The following is a 12687-nucleotide window of genomic DNA, read 5'->3' as shown; positions in this document are numbered from 1 at the left end:
GGTTAGACAACAATGCAGGGGTTGTCTGTCTGTCAACATATTTCTGTCCTCTCAGTTTCGCTAACTGTGGTTCAGGTTTGAGGTATTGGAGAGGGAGGGGAAATTATCCCTGTGTGAGAAAGTCAAAGAAGCAGCCTTTTACTTTCACACTTGTCTTGAACAAACTACACATATAACTGGGTAAAGTAGGATCTTGTGGCAGGAGTGGGCTTTTAACACCAAGTCATTTTCCACCAAACACAATCCTATAAAAGACCCTTACTGTAAACCGGTGTTAAATCCTGTCTGTGTGTGCTATTCTTGTCACTAATCGACAATATTTGGTAGAATTTACAGTGTCAAACTGCAACATTTGATTAAATGATTTGACACCTTTGCAAACGTATATTTTTCTTTTTACTTCACACCATCAACCATAATAAATACAATCATTGAACCTTCCTTACTATATAAAAATATATAAAAAATCTGGTGCAGCGAGTCATGGTATCACTCATCTAACAAGAATAAATTACAGTTCAAAGAAATAGTCGTTTCACCGAGGGATGGCTAATCAATGCATCCATCAGTGCATCAAAAAATCTAGTCCTAATTGATCTGCTTTGATCCATGTGGAGATCCATCTAGCAGGTCCTGTCTTAGTCCCATTAAAAAAACAAATGAGCTGTGGACTGTGTCCATCCAGACTGTCGATCAATCAGACAAACCTCTGGTCTGTTAGACAGAAGTCCCAGTCCATTCTCTCAGTGAATGTGCACAATGTAACGAGAACGAATGCAGATGGCGTCCATCTAGAGGAGCATCCTACAGTTTATATAATCCAAAGATCGTGGCGTCCTCTTCATAGTCCACCAGGTTAGGATCCTCTACCCACACACCGAGCTGGTCTCCCTTATTCAGACTCACCACCTCGGCCTGCGAGGCTGTGCACATCCCCGGCCTGGTCACCAGGCTGCAGTAGGCCTTCATCAGGGTCTTCTCTGTTTTCTTGTCTCCGTTCTCCCATACTTTCACAAAGTTGGCCAGCACACTCTTAGGTCCATAACTGGAGAAGGTGACACGGGAAAACACAAAGTAGTCTCCAGACTGCTTCAATATCAGTCTGTCCTTGTCAAAGTTATTCTGGACGTTATTCTTCTTAGAGTGTGCAGTGTCCCACAGCAGATATTTGGCTGTTGGAAATAATGAATGGAGACTTTTGATAAGAACTGAGTGTCAAGACTACCCTGACATGAATTATAAGATGTATGGTGATTAGAAAGGTCTCTTACATGTTGAGGTGTCAGTGGCTTTTATGGCATTCATGCGTGCCATGGTGCCATAATAGGAGCTTTTCCCAGAGAGAGACTCCACTGACAGAAGGAAAACAAAATACATCAGATATTTCCTATAACATAAAACTAAGGATGAAGAAAAACATGCACAAAATAGATGAGAATGTGACATACCTTTTCCTTGACCTGCGGAATCCTTAGAAGGAGAAACGGAAAGAGTAAGCATTACCATCAACAGCTAAGAAGCAGAGACATTTATTTGGTTGGTTTCGATCCCCAAAATACTTGCGATCTCCACTCACCTTTGTCACGCTGTTGTACTCATTCAATATCTGTCTGCAGCCTGGCTGTGACTGGACGTTCTGCTTACACTCCTGTACTAGTCTCTGCAGGTTCTGCTCATCCTGGTACATAAGCTTGATTGTGTCCTGCCACTGATCCCAAAAGAACACATTTATGTAAGCTGTTTTGCTATGACACATATGGCACTAACTTCAGATCTGACTGCTTGTGAATAAGGACATACTTTCAGGAAGTTAAGACTTTTCCAAGAAACTATCTCCAAGTGTCAATTAACATGTGAAATGTGTTCTTTTTACTGAGGCACTCGGAAGCACATGGTTATAATATTGATTCCCCTCTAGACTTTCTTCTTTGAAGCTGAGAATTTTTCGAATTAAAGACGTCTACTGTTTCAACAGATTCACAAAATATGCAATATTTCACAATACTTCTAGAAATGTGTTTGATTTCCTAGTGTTTTATCTTAAGACTCAGGCAACTCATGAATTCTTTGAAAAACATTACACATTGCATTTGCACTACACAATTAAATGAAATCTTTCTTCATATGATGGATATGCTGTACCATAAAAACAAGTATTTGTAAAATATGATGGATATGCTGTACCATAAAAACAAGTATTTGTAAATTTTTCTCTTAACATTATCCTGTTAATAGTTTTATTATATATAATAATAATTTCCACAGTTATTACACAATTCCAATAAGTTACTGTTGCTGCACAAAAACTACATGATATTGGCGCACAATATTATAAAACATCACTAAATATCAAAGATGATATTATTCATGCTCTATTAAGGGAATACAATCTGACATTGGTTAGGAAGATCCAAGTTCTTACCTGGTTTCCAGAATGGTATAGGTAGACAAATCCACCAAAGGACAGGATCAAGTGCAGCACAACTATCCCAATCACGAACCTGAAAACTGGCTTGCTGGGCCCTGATTTCAGGCTCAGGACTGGGGCTGAGGCTATCTGATGTCTACCTAGCCGCGGGGGGACTGGGGGTGGAGGTAGGGAGGTCTGGTAGGTGTTGATCATGGTGGAGACAGATGGAGGTACCCAGAGTTAAGACCTAGCAGGCTTGGCATCCCATGTACTTGTGAATAACTACTCGCATCAGCAAACCTGTACAACTTCCGGAAAGCTGTTGAATATGTAAGCTCGAGAGACACTGTGGGTGTGTACGTGTGCGTGGTGATGGTGCAAATGAGGTTCCAATTTTTTTTTGCTGTATAAATTATTTTAGTATGTCTTTTGATGAACAGAGAATGAGAGATTTCCTGTTAGGGTGTGAAATGTTCACAGTTTACTAGTTTGAGCTGCAGAAATGCAGAAATACTGTGGCATCCATCTGTCTTAAATCATCTTTCACCTTTTAAGATGAATGAGCATCAAATAAACCACACATGGTACAATTTACATTTCACAGGAAACTGAACAAGAAGCTTAAAATAAACACTGACATTTCTCCTGTAAAAAGTAGACACTAAAACACAGATCTGCTTTGAGAAAGCAACCTCTGAACTAAATTGAAACGGCAACTAATAAATAAAAAAACTAGGGGCCTTCTGGAAAATCACCAGTTAAATTTCAAATGGCTACATTTGCAAAGTGGCATTTCAAGGCTGTGACTTCTTTCACCACAGGGACTTGGACCGCTGCAACTTGTGATGCGTTACCCTAATTTCTCTCTGGCAGGTTGGTGTTTCCATTGATGATATTTATTCAATTTAGAGTTCAATGATTGCAAGGTTGCAGAATTAACCATCCCCCTGCCCCACATTAGGTGAGACACACAAAATATGGTTTGCATGATTCTGTGATGTGGTAAAAACCAGCCACAGCAGTGTACATGAAAATGGAGCCACCACGTTCTATATCGATATAAGAGTTCTTTGGAAAATATACGATACAAATCTTCACACTAAATTAAGTGACTCAGTACTGTAAATGTGACCTGCGTCATACAGACAGCACTAATGACCAATCAGGCAGTAGCTGAATTAATCTGCTTGAGTGTTTTTAAACCAGTTATCCAGGTCATTTATGCTAATGCTGAATTTATAATTTAATTATAATGACAATGTTGTCTGCATGGCTCAACAGCATATATTAGGCCTAGTTAGAAAACCATTTTGGGAGAAAAAGACACATTTCCAAAATGAAATGACAAATAGTCATAAACAAAAGTATATATTTTAGTTACTTTTGACTCCTAGATTTGTACACCATCTCTTTGCAAGGGAGATGCAATGGGGTTAGGAAGACTGGAGGAGTGTTCTGGGTCACTGACTGCTAGTGTCATGGCACGTATACTCCAATTGGATCAATATAAAGAAAATTTGTATAGATCCCTTCATGAGAAGGGATGAGGAATATGTTAACACACATTCACATTCACAGTACACTTTCTCAGTAATAAAAGGAAGAATTGTGATGTGAATCAGAGAACAGGAAAGACAAAGGGAAGTACAAGATTTTCAGCAAATGGAAAGTTTGTCATTTTCCATTATTCAATTTAGGCAGGTTCCATAAAATCTGAACACTTTGAATTTGAATTGGATTCCAAAAATGTATATTGGTACTGGCAGAAGAAATGGCACAAGGTTTTGTTTTTGCTGTCAGCCTGTTACCAACAAACAATTATGAAAACCAATCCCTTATGATATAAATCCCTTCTACTGTGATACATAGTACATCAACAAGCAACATTTGTCACCATTTTTTTACCATGCGGTCTGACAACATTGCTCAACAGATTTACAACTCCAAAGGCAATACATGGGTAGCAAACTATAGAAGCAGATTTGATTGGCTATCAGTTTCATGGCTCATGGCTTCCTCTAGTGGTAAAACTGTGAATCTAGTGGAAAAGGGTAAGAGCCTGGCTTATCAATGACAATATGAAAACAGGAACAAAAATAGCTAAGGTTTGCACATGAGATGTATTGTATATTAGCCCAATATAAAACTGGATGCAACATTTTTACATATATCAAAGACTCCAACCTAAGTCTAAGCCAGTATTTAATACAATTGCACCCAGCCAGCAGCGGCCTTAAGCAAGGATTCCTGTTGGTTTGCATCAATGGTATATTATTTTATTACGTGCACTTTCAGCTTCAAGAACAGGGCAGCTCAACATAGAAACAATCCAACCTTATTTGATTAAAACGATATACAATTATACAGCGTTTTACTTTGGAATAAGCCTCGCTCTTTCACGCACGGCAACTTCACTGCTTAATTGAAAAACAGCTCAAACATCCCCTCAACTTGAATTATTTAACAAAAGCAAAGAAGAAAAAGAGTGACTGAAACTGAACCGAATTTATAAGTAGAGCTACAACGTTGGGCTCCACGTTATTTTAGCACCGTGGACATGCAGCTCACTGGGCGCACCGCTGCTGTCGCCGGTAGGGTTAACGTTAGCTCTACAAATGCTGGACGAAAGAAAGAGGACACTTTTGGTAGACTGGATAAGGCTTTTCTTTTGCTGTCCGATATCTTTAGTTTTTCAGCACCACTGGCATATGTACGTTTCATTTCTTTTCCTGCTCAAAACTAACATTTTAACCTTCAGATCACTTAAGCCGGTCGCGGGGGCGGTAAACGTCGCCATGGTAATCACGAGTTCGACCAATCAGAGATATCAGTCAGTGTTGTGTTGCTTAGGATTGTGGGTAATGTAGTATTTCAACAGAAGATCGCAACTAACAAGGGCCGGGCGTTCTAAGAGAACGCTCTTAGAACGCTCCTAAGAAGCTCTTAGCGTTTAGAGCTTCTTAACGAATCTGGGAAACCCGGCCAAGGTTGATTTCATACGGACTTGTGGCTTTTATAGGTGCAGAAACTTTAGTTTCACAACCTCGTAGCTCGTGGTCAGTTTACCTTGGATGGTTCAGACATTATGGCTGGCAATCAATATCCTACAGAGAAAATGAATTGGATTTTTGCTGGTCTGTTGGGGCCCCCCTTGGAGGGCGGGGCCCGTTTCAATTGAAACGGGTGAAACATAGGTAAGGCCGCGTCTGCACCCAGCAAGCCACTTACACTGGCCAGCAAAGACACGTCAAGATAAAAAAAGAGCATAAACAAGATGGCACTAACAGAACCCTCAGTCGGTTACAATGCTGTATCAAAAGGCTACCAGCTGGGGTGGACTGGTGTCTGACATTAAAAGGTTTAGACTGACATTGTCTTCAACAAAACTAAAAATGGCACATTAGGACCCTGGGATGGCTGGTTATGAAGGGCTGACAGAAGGCCATTAGGGGGTAGTCAAGCACCCATCTAGTCTCAATCTGCAAATGAGTCTCAAAATACTCTGTGCCACTTGAGGTAGCGCTTCCCCAAGGGCAGGAGAAACTCTCAGGGGTTGTAGTGGACCACCAAGGACAGGGTGCGGTGCTCTCTCCTAAGGGGATACGGGGGCTTCCTGGGGCTCCTGAGGCTGTGGGCACGCGGGGAGCCTTGTGACGGATGCTTGTGGGTCAAGGATGAGCGTGAGAAAGGGGTCAGGGGGGTGGGGTGCTCCTCCTTGCTGCTCTGTTGGGTGTTGAAGCCGCTGACAGGCTTCGGCTCTCCGCTGCATCTTATAAATGCCAAGAAGCATCTGTAGAACTGACAGAGACATCAGAGTCACTAAAAGAAAACCTAAATTAAAATATTTGATTGAAAAGAAAGAAATGCACTGATGAGGGTATTATCTCCTCGGACAGTGATTCTGGATCAGGGGTTGGACTGCTTAGACCCTCCTGGCAAGTCAGAAGGAGTGTCCATGGCAGACATTCTAAGATGTCCATGGCTGCAGGAGAGATGGCATAGCCCAGGAGGCTCCACGTGATGCCTGTCTGTGACTTTTTTGGCAATTTATCAAATAATAGGTCTACCTGTATTTCAAGGTAAAAAAACAAACATATACAGTAGGTCTAAAATAACTTACACATAACAGTGCTATTGTGAAGAAAAAAGAAACATTTGAACTCCGGACCTAGATGTGTCAATCGTCTAGCGCCCCCTGTCACCTGGTTGTTGAAGAGCACGTAGATGATGGGGTTGATGACGGTACTGGTCTTGGCCAGGATGGCAGGAACCACGCTGGCCACAGGGGTGACCAGGCCCGACCTGCCGAAGGTAGCCAGCAGGGCCATGATGCCGTAGGGCATCCAGCACAGCAGGTAGCCAGACACCATGGACAGAACCATCAGCAGGATGTGCTGCTCGCGTCGCTGGGCCGACAGCAGGTTGATCCTCGTTACCTGGACAGACAGGAGGACGAGATGGGACAGAGTGAGGTAAGTGATAGATCCTTACTGAAGCCTGGTTGAACCATAGACCAACCCAACCACTTGCAGACCAGCGTCTGGAAACCTCACTTTACTTTCTCTTAAATAAATCCCCTGTTTAGAATGTTACAGGTAAGGATTTAGCAGAAGCAAATAAACACCACCTAATCGGAGAGTCTGTTGCTCCAGTCAAGACATTGTATGTCTGGTGATACTGTAATTTGTATTCATTTAGCGTCTGCTCATCAAGCCTGTGATTAAGCCACTGATTATTAGCTGAACTCCAAATAAATAATTAATATGCCTCTGCTATAGTTGCAGAGACATAAATAGAAGTGGACAGATGGGACTGAGACGACATGTCCAGATGCTTCTTCTGACCCAGTGCTACCTCCCCTGTCACTTAACCATGTGGTCCACATGTGGACCGCTCAGCGTCAGAGTTCAAAGTGGCCCACATCCGTCAGAGTGCCAGTGTCTACAAGCTGTTTCTGCTGGAGTCCCACTTCCTCGTTGTGGATTTCACACCTTGTGAGTAACCCATCACCCGAGCTCAACCCAAACGTCCATCCAGGAGCTATGGTTGGTGAGTGTGCAAGCTCAGAGAGACTAGCCAATCAGGGATCCTTAAGGGGTTTCTATCCCACTCCATGACTCTGCCCTGATGTCACATCCTTACGCAGTCAACCTCTTCCATGCTCAATTGGCATTTCCAGTGTAACAGGTGGTGCAACGCCTTTTCTAACCTGGTACATACGGGTGGATTTTTCTAGCTATTCAACATCCGCTCCTTCACCATAATAGGTTGATACTAACTGGAATCACTGATGTTTGTACCCTGTATTCTGGTCCAGTAGAGGCCACCAAGCAGGCTCTTCAGAACAATGTCTCTCCACAACATTCCCTGGAACTGAATCAGATGAATCCTATCAGTAACTACCACCATGCAGCTTGATAAGGCAAATTACAGGTGATGGTGCTGAACCAAAAAAAAAAAAATACCCATTGAAGTGTAGTGAAGGTTATTTAAAAGTTCTTGATTTTGATTCACATTTCAAATTCACATTTCAATGGCTCGGGCCATTTCTGCATGTCTTTCCCTCTATCCCATACATTTCCTGCCCTTCTTTAAAAGGCCATTCCTATCATGGTGGATTTTAGAAGAGGTAGACTACGCATTAGGGCTCAGCAACAATGTGCAACCTCTGCGCGACAGCTGGTTCCATGTTCAATTATGGCATCATTTTAATGCCAGCTGTGTGGGACCATGCAAGAAGCTTCCCTGACAAAAACCTGACTAGAATGACAAGACGGGAATCCAGGAAGAATGGAAATACAGACATGTTCCATGCTGATTCACATCATTTACAGTCATCTTTCTGAAGAGCACAGAACAGCAGGTTCTGTCTCCAAGAAAAGCCTGAGAGAGAATTGGGAGGAGATGGAGAAGACATGAGGGAGTAGGGTAGGAATCGGGGGGTGAAAAAAGACTGGAGGAGGGTCACTGGAGCGATAATCAGGTAATCAGATCTGCAGAGCCACTAGCCAGGGCTGAGCAGGATTTCCGCTTTGCAAGAAATGAGCATCTTACATAACGGTTGTCACCTATAGTAACGGCATGCTTCCGTTGTCTAAAAATAAAATGGCGTATTCACGTCACAGTGGCAAAGATGCGAACCAAGCGGCCTGGACACCAATTGGAAGACCTTAATTACATATTCCTTGTGTGAGCGCCAGGTTTATATAACCGGAAGAGTCGGAGAGTGACTCACTGAACCTTAAAAGGGGTTTGTGACCCCTGCCCAGACTCCCCTAAGAAGCCGCCTCCATTACATGAAGGGGTAAATATAGAAATGCAGCTTCAATGGATGGCTCTAACTGAAATAGGGAATGAAAACTTGGCAACAACTGTTAATTGGACCCTGACCACAATCTCTCACTTTCTATCTGCTACCGGTGGCCATTGTAGGGAAACTGAGCCATCTCATGGGGAGGGGGTTGGTGTAGGGGGTGGAACTTTGAAGACAACATGAACATGATTTGTACTATGCTTCCTGTTAGTGACACACAATTTCCTGCTGTGATGCGTTTCTCAATATAGACCGCCTTTTAGAAGATCTGCCATGTTCAAGGCTCTGTGTGATCTACAGAAGTCTATGGTTTGATTTTGGCCAAATCATGTAATGCACAAACAGCCACTCTTCGTAAATATTACATTGATACCCGTTTGGAATCCTACTGTGTGTAAATCATAAACCGCTTAAAAGGACAAAACATCAATCTTTTATTCACCAATATTTGACCACTTTAGCCCGGTAGGTTGAACGGTAGCTCACATCTGTGTTATTGTGGAAAGCCATGGAAAGTGATGCTTATACTGAAGCATACACATTTGATCACTGGTTGTAACTCTCTTCAGATTACGGTTTCTGCTAAATGGACTTTGTTATTCAACACGAGGCTTCCATGAGCCCCAGCACTAACACCTATACTTCTGTTTCAGTCTTGTCTGAACAAGGTGGGGCTAGGCGACTCACCCCCCGGATGGCCACCAGGATGCGGCTGTAGGAGTAGACCATTAGCAGGAGTGGCAACAGGAGGCAGAAGATGAAGAGGCACACCACGTAGGAGACACTGGCTGGCGAGCGCTGGTGCCACTCTACCGAGCAGGATGTACCGGCGCCCTCCAGGCCATAGCTGCTCCAGCCCAGGAACGGTGGCACGGTCCACAGCAGGGAATAGAGCCAGGAGCCGGCCACACACAGCCAGGCCTTGCGGAAGTCGGACTGATCGGCCTTGGTGCAGCGCAGCACCGTGGCGTAGCGCTCGTACGACAACATGGCAAGCGACACCAGGGACACGATGCCTCGGAGAATGGATGGATGGAAAGAGAGAAATGGAATGAGGTTGGGGGTGGGGGAGGTTGCGAGAGATAGTAGAAAACTAAGAATTGCTTAGAAAAGGTAAACCACACAGGATATATTGTGCTTATGATGCTCAAGATGAACAAACATGAACCTAACCAATATATGCAGTCGAGATATGAAGTCTTTGCAATGTGAATGGGGGTTGAAGTGCCACTCAAGACCGTATATGAATATTTCTATACATATGGAATCCGAATCATTTACTGACATATTTTAAGGTTTGAGACCACCCCCCGAGGAGGCCATCAAACCCAATTTAGAGATTCAACCATGACTGAGCCTCCATGTCCCTACAGGCAATAGATGGCGCTGGATAATGATTGATGGGAATCAATCTGGATTAGACTTGGTGTGCTCCCAAAAGCCTATTTTAAAGTGATTGTGGGTATACCGGGTCTGTGCTGTGTTAATGGGGAGGAAGGAGGTCACAACAGCAACAGATCTCACAGGAGCTCAGAAAAAAAATATTGACAGTATATGCCAGGAGCTCCTCAGTGATGCAATTAGTGGGGCTTGGAGAGCGAACAGAGCACAGGACTTTTAGTGACAGAGACAATGAGAAATACTTATAAGAAATGCTTACAGTGAATAATTGCAAGACACCACTGCATATTAATGTTGGATTGTGTGTGTGTGTGTGTGTGTGTGTGTGTGTGTGTGTGTGTGTGTGTGTGTGTGTGTGTGTGTGTGTGTGTGTGTGTGTATATGTGTGTGTATATAAAGAGTTGTACTATTTGTCTATACTTTTCCTATCTCAGCAAGGCAAAGTATGACTCATCATCTGACTGCCAGTGTGCTGTCACCAGATGTTGACAATTCTGCCAATGAAACAAGCGTAGGAAAAGGTTTCCCATGTAAAGTTTCCCTTAATTTAAGTGATTGCTTCAACACTACCTTATGAAGGGCGTGCACCATCATTTTAAAAGGATGCTGGAGTTATAAATGAATGACAGCCATTCCCTTGTGTCATTGACAACACAAGATGGCACTAATTGTTTAGGACTCCAGGGTACCCCTTCACCTCAAGCCAACCCTTTAGCCCTGTGTGTGTAGCCTGTGGGTGTGTGTCTATGTGTGTGCGTGAGTGTGGCTCTTTGGGAAGGATTCAAAGACGAAATGCCAATTTGTTTCAGCTTATTCGTATATTCCTATTGGGCTAATTAGATTACTGTTTAATATAGATTACTGATTAATATTGCAAGATCCAAATGTCACAGCACAAGAATATCATGTACAACCTTACACAACCACCAAGCTAATAACATTTTTCTAGAGCTTCTAATTCACGCTATTGGTTGAGAAATGTATCGTTTTCGTGATGAACGGATCCCGTGACAAATCGGATCCCTATTTTTGTGAAAATAGTATTCTCAATGTCTCAATGCAATCGACCTTGTAGGCCTGTCTTAATCTCTGGCATTCCCAACGGAATGCCAGAGATTATTATGGGAAAACTAGGCTGATGCGCCTATAGGTTTTGTATGCGTCCGCTGAATGGGTGAATTAAAGGCTGCGGGACTTTTGCTTTTACAGGATTTAGGCTACTAATGGATTCCACGTGCCAAGACATTTGTTATAAAGTATCGTTTAAGACATAGAAACGCGAATAAAGCAATGCAACAATTAGGCTACATGTAAAAAACTAAAAACATTCTACGCCAGCTGAATAACCCAAATGTTTGCTCTTGCAATTATCTGATGCTTCTGCTGAAAATTAATAGGCTTGGTAGGATAACATAACTTTTCATACCTGTACACTTACAGTTAGTACATTTATTCAATAACCTACTTTCAAAGAACTTAAAATATCGTTTTACTTTGTCTGCTACTTGCAAGTTCACTTACCGAAAAGCGAATTGGCGAAGCCATACCATTTGCAGCCGTAGGGTCCAATAAGCCATCTCCCTCTAAGACTCGCAGCGAAACTAAACGGAGTGCCGAAAATACAGACGAGAATGTCGCTAAAGTTGATGTTCAACAAGATTAGGTTTATAGGCGTCCATAGCGACCGAAACTTTGCAAAGATAATCATGACTAGAAAATTGTTAACTATTCCAAAGACTAAAATGAGACCAAGGCATATTGCCACCACCGTGTGGCCAGTCCTACTTAGACCAGAGGTGTCCTGGGGCACCAAATTGTCCTGTACGCTGGCATTGTTGCTTAGGTTGGAGAGGAAGTTGTCGATGGTGCTGAAATTCAAACCTAGTATATGGACAACCATATCAGCCTCAGCGCACGCAGAGAGGACTGGGAATATCAGGAGCAGACGCGCTTAGTGTATCAAACTCGTGCACAGCACAGTTTCGTCAACGGTTGCGCGTTAAAGCATGCTAGTTTTCATTTAGGCCTATTCCTCCCTAAAATAATAGAATAGTGATTTCGCATGGCTCTGGCATTTATGTATGCAGTGTAACGCGAACGTTACTAATTAACCTGTCATCTTTACAGGTCACATGCAGCTCCCAGTAGTATGTTCCAGAATCACTTGTTAATCACTGGGTTCCGATGACTCGATTATTCTGTAATCACACGCGTTTTAGGGTTAAGTACAACTCAGTACAAGTTGCGTTTGGTAGCTCAGCACATTATCACCTAAACACAGTTTTTTTAGCCTTTTCTTGAATCAAATCAAATGTCCCCAAGCACATGCAAACAAATAGATATCCTACAGGTTTGTGGCCCCAATTCCTGGCTAGGGTATGGATTTATTATTGGTAACCCAAATTATCACAATGCCACATTCTCATACAGCATAAACTTTCATGGTACCTATTATGTTTAGCAAAATGAGAGTGTAAAAGTGTGTCACCAACTGAAAGCGTTACACCATTCAGCATTTTCCTTTATTCACAATAAACCCCATACTTACAGCAAGTTTAGCTAA

At 42.7% G+C, this 12687-nt stretch overlaps 2 protein-coding genes across 2 annotated transcripts; both read right to left on the bottom strand.

The window, feature by feature from the left end:
- Window positions 1–410: 410 nt before the first annotated feature.
- On the bottom strand, window positions 411–2623 carry cd40lg (CD40 ligand). Its single transcript, XM_067248210.1, has 5 exons — window positions 2423–2623; window positions 1577–1708; window positions 1449–1470; window positions 1272–1352; window positions 411–1172 (listed from the first exon to the last, which is right to left on the bottom strand). Exons 1-5 carry the CDS (start codon window positions 2621–2623, stop codon window positions 805–807), a joined length of 804 nt encoding a protein of 267 aa, XP_067104311.1. The 3' UTR covers window positions 411–804.
- Window positions 2624–5625: 3002 nt separating this feature from the next.
- Window positions 5626–12024, bottom strand: tmtops3a (teleost multiple tissue opsin 3a). The gene is made up of 4 exons (XM_067247606.1): window positions 11646–12024; window positions 9411–9739; window positions 6613–6846; window positions 5626–6208 (listed from the first exon to the last, which is right to left on the bottom strand). Exons 1-4 carry the CDS (start codon window positions 12022–12024, stop codon window positions 5957–5959), a joined length of 1194 nt encoding a protein of 397 aa, XP_067103707.1. The 3' UTR covers window positions 5626–5956.
- Between the last annotated feature and the right edge of the window lie 663 nt (window positions 12025–12687).

Source organism: Osmerus mordax, chromosome 12 (genome assembly GCF_038355195.1).
Source record: "Osmerus mordax isolate fOsmMor3 chromosome 12, fOsmMor3.pri, whole genome shotgun sequence".
NCBI classification, from domain to species: Eukaryota; Metazoa; Chordata; class Actinopteri; order Osmeriformes; family Osmeridae; genus Osmerus; species Osmerus mordax.
Note: the sequence above shows the minus strand (reverse complement) of the source record. Positions and strands in the feature narration are given on the sequence as shown.